Genomic DNA, 12,989 nt, shown 5'->3' on the forward strand with positions numbered 1-12,989 from the left:
CATCATCCAAACTGTGCTGACTCTTGTCCAAGAACACACTGTTTACCTGTTCCTTCCAAATTGGTCAATTTTCTGCAAGACTGAGATGAGATTTTTTTTTAATTTTTTTTTTTTGCTTATCTCGGTGCAACTTGGCTGGTTTTAGCGGAGCTGCTCTTCACTTACGTGCGGATGTACGGCGAGGACCGTGTTTTCTGTTTTGGGGGCTGAAGCTGAACATTCCCACTGTCAATCTGTATATTCCCCCTCCTTTGTGTCTGAAGATATTTGTATAGTCATCTGCAAATATGCAGGCTGACCACTCCAATCGAAAGAAACAAATCTTACCAGTTAACTCCAAAATGCATCCTGCTGAAGGCAACGTCTGAAAATACATTGCCATGAGCATGAAGCTTCTGTCTGGCCCTCGAGAAGTGTACCCAGACCTTAATGAAGGGTGGAGTTTTCCTTATCCCAATGAATAGATTTTGTTTGGGGAGGCAAGAGGCAGAAAGAGCAAACGTATTTGCCCAATGCTAAATAAAAGGCTATTTATGCCTAATACATTGGCAGAATTATTCCAGAGTAATTCAGCCATGAGAAAATATGATCCTTGTGTCACTGCCAAGGTCAGAGAGACCTATGGTGATCTGCAGAATAAGTTCAGGTCACCCAAGTTAAATCTGCCTGGGGGCCGACTTAGCTCATGCACATTTTTTCCGAGATTTATAAAAGCAAACATCTTCTATAGATGAAGGCAGGGCTGAGAGTGTGGTCAGCTCTCTCCTTTGAGCCAAGGTCTCCTGGTTTTCCCTTCTCCTTTCCAGGTTGCTCCTTCCATTTCCTTTCCATTCTTCTCTTTTTCCCAGCATTTACAGGATGCTCAGAAAAGTCAGTCTTTTCCTTCGCACGGCAACCGGTGCCTATAAAACCCTTCTAGTCGATACTGCACGCACAGGAAGGGCATGGGGACGTTGCTGGTGTTTAATAACCGGGAGCGGCGTGGGCCGTCTGCCTGTGCGCGGTGTGTCCTCGCACGTCAGTTGAGAAGCACATCTTGAAAGTTGGGGCAAGGGGTACACGGGAGAAATAGATTCCTTGGTAACCTCAGCTGAGAGGGTACCATCTGAGCAACGGGATTTTGGCAGACCCATTCTGACAGTGGAACTGGTGACTCTGTAGGCACTGCCGGGCTGCCCCAGGAGGAGAGAGATCGAGTGGTGAGCTGGGCAGAGGAGAGTCCTCTTCCATCGCCGGTGGGTGGAAGGGGCGAGACAAGGTCCTCAGCCCTTTCAACAAGGATGAGGTTGCTTCAGTAGAAAAGCAAGATTATTCTTCCATGTGGTTTATACCTGTCTAGGGGAAGCTGATGCCTGTGGTTTTTAGCCTGCCAGAACCTGGGGTTTTCATTAACTTCCTTGGTTACTCATTCATGTCATTGAAAGTGCATCACATTACTAAGAACATGTCGTTTTTTCTTTCTATCCACTTCTATTACTGTTGCTATTAGGGATAATGGCAAATGGCATGAATTGAAAAAGAAACACCAGGAATCTTTTTGGCTGGCTTTTTGAAGGATGTTTGAATTGGTTTGTTTGTTTGTTTTTTAAGAGACTGGATGGCTTTTTGGTATGACCCGGCTTTGCTTTGAGCTTTCTGTGGGATTTTGGTTAAGCACTCATACTGCGAGGGAATGGAATCAAAGAGAGATCAGTGGAAATGACCGAGTTCCCTCCTTCACTCCTTCCCATCCTTCGTCCCTCTCACAGTGGTTTACCCATCTTTGATGCCGCTAGATGTAGTGACGTAAATAATACATTCTGGAGTGCACCAGCTGTTTCTCCCTTTCCTCCCATCAGTTTGCCTATTCAAGACAATCCTGGGTAGCTGATGTTTAGGAATATCTAGTGATGGAAGATAGAAGAGGTGAAAATAAGGTGTGCATGCACCTGTAGGTGATATTCAGGGGAAATTTTTAAGTGTCCATCATTGATCTGACTTTGCTTTCACCTTCAGTGCATGTTTTGGGCCCTCTGATATCTGTTTGGTCCTGGATGATTTGCATTTGGGTTTGTCGTTTGTTTTAATCTGGGGAAAAAAAACCCCATCCTAACCTGTAACTGCACTGTAAAACAAACAGCAAAACACCAGAAGCTGTGACAGAAAGTTGTAGGAAATCAAAAAACATAGCAGTGACATGAATACATTAAGCTGGAGCCCAAGGGGACGTGCTAAGTTAGTAGGGCTGAAGTGTCTGAAAGAGCTGTCAGTGCCCGCGTGCCCCTGGGGGGGACCGTGGAGGGAGCTCAGCTTCGGTGCCCGACCACGAGGAGCAGGGTCAAGACCGCCTCCCTATCACCGTTACTTCACCGAAGGGCTCTCCGAGCCCTCTTGAGTTTTCCGGCTCTGCCGCGGGGGCCGGATTCATGCCAGCCACCTGGATGTGCGGGGCTTGTACCCCAACCCGCCCGTGGTGCCACCCCGCCTCCCCGCACCCAAGGGGTGTTAGCGGAGGTGGGAAAGTAGATTCCACTTTTTCCGGGGAAGCGTTTGTAGCAGAAGGGGAGTTAGTGGCCCGAGCACCATGGCGGTCATTGCTTGATCCCTCCCAGCCGTGTAGAGCAAGGGAAGCCCGGGCAGAGCGCGCGACCCTCTTCTCCAGCAACTGCTGCTGCGTCCTACCCAAACTGGGACTTTCTAACCCCAGTTTGTGTAGATGAGCCTGAGCAAAGTCTAACCCAGCAACCGCTAGTGGTTGTGCTTCGGTTGGCGCAGAATGACACCCATGGGTGCCCTCCGTCTCTAGTGCCGTGTTCTACCAGGTGCTGCCCACTTGAGCCGCAGGCAAGGCGGTGGGAGATGTCTTCTGAAACCGCCCCTGCCCTGCTCGCCGTGCCGAGCGGAGGGCAGCGGGAGCCGAGCGAGCGGCAGCGGCTGGCCTGGCCGCCGGAGCCGACGCCACCGCGCCTTCGCTCTAAAGCCCGACTTCAGGTTTGTTTTTCCCATTGTGGCCTTTTTTGAAGCGCCACCTCATCAGAGCAGATTTGCCTTTTGTGTTGGAGAAGGACGGTCAAGTGGAAGAAAATTTTGTGTGAGCTTGGCTCTGTCAAATCTACTTATCTCCTTTTGGCTTCTGCACCTCCTTCCCGAGGAGCAGCCTCCCGCTATTGTCACGGGCCCTCCAGAGCGACCGGCTTTTGCTGGAAGAACAAGAGCGATGGATTTAGGGCACCGGGCAGCAAGGAGCAGTGGGGACAGCATAAGAAAAACATTATTAATCCTGTCTACGCCCTTCCTTTAAAAGGTCTGACAGAGGGTTGCATGTTTTGTAATTAAGGTGGTTTTTCTTGAGCTGGTTATGTACATGGTAACATAAGGTTTTGTGTCTGGGGAGCGAAGCAGGCTTCTTCTGAGCATCCCGGGCAGGGTGAGGGGAGGAGACTCACGGTGCGGTCCAAATGCCATCCATTGAGTCACGATTGCAAATATTTCTAACGTTTGCTTGGAAAAGAGGAGCGTAAGTGTTTTGCATCCAACTCCTGCCCTGTTTGTATGGAGCCCATATGGAAGATTCCCAAGTCCCTGTCATTCTGCCCCGCTCTGCCCAGTATTTTAGGCCACCACACAGGTATCTGATTTCCGTCATACCTCAAAGACACCTTGTGGAAACGGTTCTTTTAGGCGGACGTGGCCAGCCCTCTTCTCCGCCCTCCTTTCCATAGCTGTCAGATACAGGGTCCTGCATTGGGCACCACCAGGCTCAGAAGGGTTTTTAGATCAACCTGCCATAACAAATCAAAATTGTCTTCCTCTCGTTTTAAGTAGGAAGAAATAATTGGTTTGCGCCTTAAGTTCAAAGCCAGGTGTCTTTTTGCTAACTGCCTAATCAAGAGGGCTCGGTGGCTATGATTTGCTGCAGTAACGGCTGCAGCAAGTGGATCTTTATAAGGTTTGGTTAGAAGATGGGTGTTTTTTTGAAACACAGGCAGCTGAGATGTTGTTACTGTCAAAAGAGGAAAGATAGATGAGATACGGGGGGGTGGTTTATTCTCATCCCTTTTAATTCTGCCTTTTGTAGTTGCAAAGTGACCACTGTAGGTGAGGAAGTAGAGTATGTGATGCCGCCACGGCATGCAAAGTGAAGTTTAACGTTTGTTTTCTTTCAATCGTGTCTTGGTTTTCATTGTCAGATGTTACTGATGGACTAGGGAGAGGGAAAATAATAATTTATTGGTTTTGATACCACTTTAAAATGGGTGACAGGAGTAGAAGAAAATACATTGCATATCAGCAAGAACTTTTACACTTGACACAAACCACATGGGGACTTCCAATTGGAAATGTCTTGTGTGGGCTTGGTAGGTCATGAATCCCGACTTGCCTGAGCCACATCTAGACTAATTATCTCCCATTCATTATGGTTATATGACTCCCGGGACCTATGGGATCCAGCCCTGCAAAAGAGGATTTGGGGCAAACAGTGTCAGAACTATAGTTCCTACAGGGCACGGTGCAGCTTGGGCCAGCATCCGTTGGTCTTGAACTGGCCCAAAATAAAATGCTTTAGTTTGGCTCAACAGTCCCAAGCATTTTGGTTTGTCTTGCCCAACAATGAATTTTATTTTATTTTTTTTACATTTTTCAATAGAAGAACCTAATTTTGAATGGTTTGGACAGCGTCAAGGTTTTGCTGCCTAATTTCTGTTGTACAACATGAAATCAGCATCGTCTCCTCTGGAGCAGGCATGCAGGCAGGGCCCAGGGCAATTTAGCTGTGTTTAGGGAAGGAAGCCTACTTAAATGCTCCACTGTAATAAACTGTTTCTATAGATAATGCGTCCCTTAGTTTATACATAATATGCTTCTGATCTTTGCTTTGAGCCTCTTATAGCTGCTTGTGTTCAGTCCAAGAGTCAAGTGTCTTAGGAGCTGGATAAACACAAAGATAGAGCCAGTTGTTAAGGAGCTATAGAGATTTACAGAAGTTGACCTCGTGGCCATTTGGGGTATTAGTTGGGCATGTTTCCCCCATGGCAGAGCAGTCCTGTGCTCCTCCTGCTGCTGCTTGCGCTCCCGCTTTGCAAGGGAGTAAGGCCGACCGAATCCAGCAGCGGATTTACCTGTGTCTCAGCCGTATGCGGTTGACTTCTCATGGAGAACGCAACTGGTGGGACCCATAGCTGGGAGGGCCAGCTCTCCAGCTGAGGTTGGAGAGAACAGGTTTCAAAAAAAGACCTATATTTGAAGAAAATAAGAGAATGACTAAAAAACAGCGTTTCTCAAGACGTGGTAGGGTCGTTATGCTGGCTTTTAGGTTAGGGGGGAAAAAAACCCCACTGTTTAAGCTTTTTACCATTCTTGGTTAAAGCAGGATGTTTTTCTGTTTAACCAGATACTTTTCTGTAGGGTATTTGCTTCCAACTGCTCAAAGTAAACTTTTGTTGCTGGCAGCAGAAAGTTGTTTGCTTCCCATGCAATGAATTGCTTTCTTTTTAATATTTCATTCGGCGCATAGATGCACAGCTCCAGAAATACCGCACAACTTACCCGTAATAGCGGAGTTTTCTGAACCCTATTCAGAAGCGCTACGTTGTGCAAGAGAAGAGGTTTCCTTCGTTTCAGCTGTAAAAAGCTGCCGAACAAATGAAAATGAATAAAATCTGTGGGGTTTTCCCCCCTATTCATCAATGCTGGTTTTACTCTTTGCATAGACAGCTAATTAGCTCGTTGCTTGCCTGAAGGGAATTCAAGTCAAAAAGGAGGATCGAGTTACTGGAAAAAGGTGCTCCTGTCTCTAAAGAACAAAGTACAATGATTCAAGAAAAATTTATAATAATTTATACTTGTCCAGGGTACTCCATCTATGAATATTTGTGTAGGATATTTTTGAAACTGTTCCCTCCAGTATCTTGTAAATACGGATACTATCTGTGAGTGACAACCTCCTACTGTTTATGTCACGGCCTGAATCCTTGCGTGAAACACGCACCGCATCTCCTTAAGAGATGCGTGCAAACCCAAAGACATGGTATTTGTTCCTTGCTAATGCTCATTTTCAACCTTCTTGTTACTCATTAACTTTTTATTAAGTATATCTGAGAAGGCTTTTTCCTTAAGAAATAAGAAAAAAAAAAAAAACGGTCCCTCGTCAACACCACGTTTCAAATTCACAAGCAGACCTCCACCGTCGTAAATCATTTTGGGGGCTGTTCTGTAGGCTGTTCAGTGTGCTGAGATGATTGCTGTTGACCTCAGGAACTCCTGGAGTGGGTGCTTCAATTACGTCTGACTAATCATGGATCCAAACTGATAGAAAATGTTTTTCCCTATTAAGAAGTCGCACAGTTACTTTAAGCTTTCTGAAGTACCATTTTGCTTGTAGCCCCATCGTCAGCTCACGTGCCTTGCTTGGGCATTGGCAGGTTGAGAGCAGTCACGGTGGGCTAATGTTACGTGTGCTATATATATGCATATACCCGTATGAATTTTAAAATCATGTATTTTGGGGAAATCTTCCAAACTCTCCCTTGGCATATCTGAGCACTCAACCCCCAGTGCCGCTCAGCTCGCCTCCTTCCCCACCTTGCTGTAAGGAGGAATGGTCGTTTCTGAGTAATGAACTTGTCCTCCTAGACTTGGGGACATGAATATTAGCCACCCTGACTCACGTCAGAGTCATTTGGGTATGACTTTCGCTCCACCACATTCCTTAGCCGAGTTGGAGCTGGTCATGTCAGAATCAAACTTAAAAACTCCAGAAAAACTCCGTATTCTTCTTGGATTGCCCAAGTGCATTCAATGCTGGTGGTCTGAAACGGCGATTCTTGTTTTAAGCCCTGTGAATAGTAGGTTGTGGCAGATTCCTGCTCTCTTGCTTTTGTTTTACAGAAAAAACTTGTTGCATTCTTGGACCTGCTTTTTGAGAGTTCGTAACTTTGTACCTTATAGGAAAATTACATTTCACGCGTAAGCCTGGTTTTGCTCTGCAAAAAATCAGCATCATGGATGTGTGGGTATCCAGCAAACTGGAGATGTGTTTCTGTAAGGGGTAACATAGGTAAAGGTGTGGAATTTATAATAGTTACTCTAAATTAGCACTGAAGAAAGGTTAAGGAAAGTCATTTTGCCACTTAAAATCTCTCTAATACATTATGTTGCTTAAAGTTACTAATGAATCCTGCTTTCTGGTTACCTGGAAAGGTTACTAAAGAGATTTGGGTTCTTGGAAGGGTTAAAAGAGAAAGGAACCAACAGAGCTGTGGATGGAGAGTGAACAGTTAAATATTTGGCTTAGACAACGTAGGATTTCTCATGCTAGCAGAAGCAGGAATTTGAGGAAGTCATATCTAAATGCTTTTTTAAAAAAATTATGATAGAATTTAAAAAAAAAATCACACTAGTGAAAAGCCCACAAACTTTGGGGCGTCATGTTAGGTGTTTCAGTTCATAGCACCAAAGACATTGCAAGTCTAGTACAGAACTCAATAGTTCTTGTCCAAGCACAGCACGTATTTAAATTATATTAGCTTACTAAATGCAAAAGTAAGTGCAAACCGTAAAGTTCTTCTAGGAGGCAGAAGCTGCTTTTAAGAGGAGAGATTTGGAAACATAAAAATAAGTTCAGCTTAGGGAGTGTTGAGTCTTTCAGAGGATGCTGGTTTAGTCCCCTGTTAATGGGGCCATCCAGTCCACTTAAAAGTTGCTCTGGGTCTTTACCAGGGCTTCTGGGTACATGTCTTTTACATTTTCTCCCGTGAATGCTTTAAAGCGGTGGATTTAGATGTTTATCTAGAGGTGGACTGTAAACGCTGTGGAAGGCGGCGTTCATCGTGTGGTTCGGTGGCCCTCAGCAAAGCTGGTGCCCTCCTCTCACCCCCTCCCAGCAAATTGAAGAGTGGACCCCAAAACCTCTCGCAGATCTCGTGACAGAGGTGTGGGAAGCAGGCTTTTTAGGAATAGTATGTTTTGCTTTGATAGAAAAATATTTGTGCTCCAAATAGAGATTTGATCCTAGGGCAGGGCTACGTGCAGTGAGAAATAACCTGTTGCATCTCGTGAAGATACTTGCGGTAAAACTGTGCTTGGCTCTTTGCTATTGAGATTTCCACTCACTTAAAATCATTTGAGGATGTTAGTCTAAAGAGCTACATGGAAAGGCATGGATTTTCTAGTGGAGCGAAGGGCCAGGGTTTTTAGGACATCTGAATTTCCAACCTTTCTGAAATGTCCCTGACTTTGGATTGGGACTAGTTATGTCGTATCTGGGCAACTTCTATGCTAGAGGTCTGAGGATGGATTTTAGGAGCTGGGGGGCTGAAAGTTGCCTGGCTATGCCTTCCCAACATTGCAGGGCGGTGATGTTTCATTTGGGTTCGGTGTGGAGGAGGCTTCGAATGGCCGCTTAATTCATGCAGTGGCCGCTGCCGCTGAAGGCGAGCGCGTGTGCCAGGTTGCTCTCCAGTTGCACCTATTTTGCCAGCGAAGGTTTATAACAGATCACCCGGGACAAAGAGAGTGTTACCCACTCGAGGAGCCGTCGTAAACCCGGTTGGCCTTTGCTGCTTCTGCCTCCGATTTTTGGGGGAGTGGGAAGGGAAGTCGTAGGAGGCGGTGGCGGCGGGGAGGGGGACGCAGTGAGAGGAGCCCCCGCTGGCACGGCCGGCCTGACCCATTCACTGGGGCTGAATACGATAAATGCCGCTTTATCCTTTCTTGAAAGGAACAAGATAGCGCGGCCTAAATGCCTGGGTGTGCTTAAATAGGCAACTCTGGGACGCCGGAGTCGAGGGCGTTTGAAATCGGAGCTCCCCGACAGCCGGGGAGCTGCCACAGGTCACCTGCCTCGCTCCGTGGGGAACGGCCCAGGTCTGGCAAGAAATCGTCCCCGGACGAATTCTAGTACAAATTCCTTTCTTTGTTGGTTGGCCTCTTTCACTAGACCATGGCCTATAAAAAAATTGTGTAAAAACAATTCTGAAATATTATTTGAAAGGGCAAACGGCCACGCTGAAAGGTTTGACAGTTTGACATATAGCGCCTGGTTTTGCTCGCCGGGGAACGGGCGCGCGGAGCCCGGGCTCTCCTCCTGCTCCTTACAGGCTCCGGGTTTTTTTTAGTTTTTTTTTTTTTAAATAGCGTCTAGTTGCTGTGCAGAGTCACTGCGCTCCCAGCAATTTGACAGGCAACGAGTCTGCTTCAGTGATCTTAAATCTTTTTAGACTAATTTGCGAGCGAGCAGAAAAACAGCTAGCACCTTCGGATCCAGCACTCAGAACCAGAGAATCAGGTATTGCCAATTAAAGCGCCATTTCCAACCATCATATCAAGACAGATTACTTGCAGTTCCCCTGATAATGTCACACCGTGCCTAAAGAGAAAGCAAGCCGGGGTTTCTCCACGGACAAAGGATCCGTGTGGACCGAACTCATTGGCGACCGAGACGGAGGGAGCGCGACGGAGATCGTGCATACGGCCGTGCATATGTGCGGCGTAAACGCGCGCGGTGCGCCTGCTCTGCCCCCCGAATAGCCACGGGCCATTTTGAAGAGCCTCTGGCCCCTCAGTCACTGGCCTGCTAGTTAATTGCCACACGGACTTCGTGACACATGGGCAGATAATATGACATTTTCGGTTTCTGTCACTAGCGAACGCCACGGCGTTGCTTGCACTAGTTGCTAAGAAGCTGTCAGAACCCATTAGCAGCTGGCTAAAGTTGCCCTATGGCATTTCCTCATGGCATCGGCAAAACAAGCATAAATCACCCAGCGGAGCCTCCCGCTATACTAATGAGGCTGTAAGCTTGTTTATGGACTAGCATCATTTCTATGATTATTTCCACCTTTTCAGTTCGCCTTCATTTGGCGGCAGGAGAAGTCAACTTCAGGAACGGAGTCGCCGCTGACGTTTTTACAAATGCGGTTCGTAGCTGCTACCGTGTGGCTGGTCAGCGGTGCTTCAAGTTTGTTTAGTGATCTTGAAAAAGAGGAAAAAGGGGCGGGGGGGGATCTCTGGAGACCTCACAGAGGTGAGCGTATCGAGTTGCAAAGTAGATGGAAATACTAAAATCCACAATTGACCATTTAGACTTCTCTCTGTGGTTTCAGTCTTTACGGGATCAATTTTCCATTTAAAAAAGTGGAAGAGGTTAAACAATTTATAGAAGTCTAGCGAAGCATTGGCTCTCAGGATAGCCGGGTGCTTTCCTATCCTCTCCCTGCCTTTCACTTTCCCTAACTTGGGTCGGACGGGGCCAGGGTTTATTGTTTTAGGCTTTTCTGAACATGCACCAGTATTTACACTGGATTGAAAGCATTTGCTTCCAATGAAAATCTTGTCTTAGATTACAGCCCAGCAGTGTAATTTCCCTCCCAGATGGGAGCAAAGTAGCAGTATTTGCCTAAAAACAGTAGGAAGAACAAACTGTGCATTAAGCCAAGGCTGTTTTTGGCTTGAGCTAATGATGTAACAGAAACCTTTTATTTGGGATAGGTCACCGCCAGGGATTGAAGGAGGTGATCTGGCTCGCGCTTGAAAGGTTTCTCCATTGTATCTACATAAGTCTTCACTTAAAAAATCCTGTTCCTAATGCTTCTGCTTTCATACAGCAGAAATAAACAGGAAAGGTTCTGGGGAGTGTTATAGGTGGAATGCAGAAAGCTTTTCCTCCCCTAATGGAGGATATAATTCAGGTGCCCCGGAGGCATGCTTTCAGGAATTCTCTTGCCCGAGGTAATGGGAAGCTAAGGCTGCTGGAAGACCTTGATTATCTATTGATGCACAAAGCTGGGAAAAAAGTCATCTCCCTTGGATTATAGGAGATATTTCCATAAATTATCAATGAGTCCTCCTCCCGTCAGGCACGAGGCGATGCCGGCTAAATTAATCTGAAGGGGGTTTGAAATGAGGAGAGAGTGTGTTTTAAAAAAGCGGGGCGGGGGGAGAGGGTGGGTGGAGGATTGCAGGGAGGTGGTGAAAGGCAGTGTCATTAGGTTAGAAGCTTTTCATTTTTAATCAATGAATGCGTAATACTTTTCTTTTCCTTGTTTGCCTCTCACAGACAGAAAGTGGATTAGCCCGTGGAATTTTAAATGCTGTTGAGTTGTTTCCTTTGCTCATGTTTCTTTTATGAATTATTATTTTATATGGTGAATTGCTTCTCTGTATAAAAGCCCTTTTTTACATACTGGGCTTTCAAAGAATTTGCCGGATATCTGATTTCTTCATAAAAATCTTGTTTGTTTCTATAACTACACAAGGTTACCGTTTCATTAAAGACACAGGCCAAGTCATAAGGACAATTATAAATTTGCCATGGTCAGTAAGGTACTAAAAATATAACACTAATAATAACTTTTTTTTTTTTGGTGCTGAAGGCTGTTTAACAAATCATAATTTTGACAGTCTACATCCTTTTTTTTTTTGGTGAAAAGAAGAATTATTTTTTATTTTTATTCCTAACAGAGATAGTTTTGATTCAGCCCAATTCAGATGACTTTCTTGATCACTCATGCCCCGGGGGGTGTAAAAAACACTTGCCTAATAACACACAACTCCCTGTTGCTACAAATACAGTGTCCTCGGCAGCCAGGATATACCGTTCAATCCACGTGCAGGGAATGATTCGCTATGTGGACTTGTTTATAAACTGCTGTCAGGGTTTGAAACAAAAATTGCAGGCAAACTGGCCGGGCACTGCAACTTTTGTTTTCCTTTGACCGGTAGCCCATCAGCCCAGACCCAAGTTGGCTGCTACGCAGTTACGTCCTCCCGTAGAGACGTTGCTAATGTGATGAGAACTGTCTGAGACCTTCTCTGCATTAAGGAAATTCATTCTGGATCAGTTGTTGTTTAACGGGAGCAGACACCCATTATGGATATGACACACCGGCACAAAGCAGGGTGTTAATTCCTACGGTGTATGTCAAATTGGTACCTACTCATCCCAGTATGAATTTCTTTCGGCTGGGGCTGGGAAGAGGGGAAGACCAGTTAGCTACCCACCTCCCGTCAAAAAGTCAGGGGAAGTCGAGCATCTATAAAAGACTTAACGTAAGCGATACCCCAGTCCTCTGGTTATTTCTGAATTTGGGGAGAGAATATGATGTTGCGAGAGAGCTGCATTCACGCCGCTTTTCGCATCCCAGAGCGGGACGGGGCACCCAGCTTCACACACGTCGCGGGGATGGGACACCATCGATCCTTTCCCAATTGCCATCTCAGCCAAAGCAGCTGATTGGGATGAATTTTTGGGAAGTGACCTAGTGTGAAGAAAAGCCACCGTTTCCACCTCTGCAAGCTGGATGCCTGCAAAATTTTTTGGTGGTTTTTTTTTATTTTTTAAGCACTTTTTTGTTTTGGGTTACAGTGGCAGAAATGGCCGCACTGTCCTTCAGGATAAACCAGAACGGGGCCAACACGGTCCTGAGACCCTCCCTCTCCTCATGTCTCTTCCCCCCCATCCCCTCAACCCCTGGTGAATAACGATGTTAAAGAATTTATACCTCATTTAAATATTCATGCAGTTTATACCCAAAGCCAGGCTTCGGCTGAAGTATATAAAGGTAGCATAAGTCAAAATTTGATTCACTATATTTACAGGTGACGGCTTGGACAACAGTGTAGCTTCCCCCAGCACAGGTGATGATGATGATCCAGATAAGGACAAAAAGCGACATAAAAAGCGTGGCATCTTTCCCAAAGTAGCCACAAATATCATGAGGGCATGGCTGTTCCAGCATCTAACAGTAAGTGAACTCTAGATCACATATGCAAAATAAAACATGGAAAATGTCATAGTTGTAGTAGTCGTAGAAAGCAAAAAATACGTATGATGTTACTGACAGGCAGCTCAGGGAACTTTGCCGGGCAGAGTTGTTGTTGTTGCCTCATTTGCTAGATGCCAGGGGAAGAGCACGGAGCGTATGTTTTTATGGTTTTGGGGGGTTTTGTGTGTGTTGTTTTTAGATTTTTTTTCTTTTTTTTTTTTTTTTTGGGTTCGAGTCGCAGTTGTT

At 45.8% G+C, this 12,989-nt stretch overlaps 1 protein-coding gene across 3 annotated transcripts in view; it reads left to right on the forward strand.

The window, feature by feature from the left end:
- MEIS1 (Meis homeobox 1) overlaps nt 1–12,989 on the forward strand; it is a 109,852-nt gene that overhangs the window by 44,150 nt on the left and 52,713 nt on the right. For all 3 annotated transcript variants that reach the window (XM_059828610.1, XM_059828611.1, XM_059828612.1), the window contains one exon: nt 12,577–12,722. In XM_059828610.1, the coding sequence (XP_059684593.1) occupies nt 12,577–12,722 (146 nt within the window). The remainder of the gene's footprint in view (nt 1–12,576; nt 12,723–12,989) is intronic.

Source organism: Gavia stellata, chromosome 23, assembly GCF_030936135.1.
Source record: "Gavia stellata isolate bGavSte3 chromosome 23, bGavSte3.hap2, whole genome shotgun sequence".
NCBI classification, from domain to species: domain Eukaryota; kingdom Metazoa; phylum Chordata; class Aves; order Gaviiformes; family Gaviidae; genus Gavia; species Gavia stellata.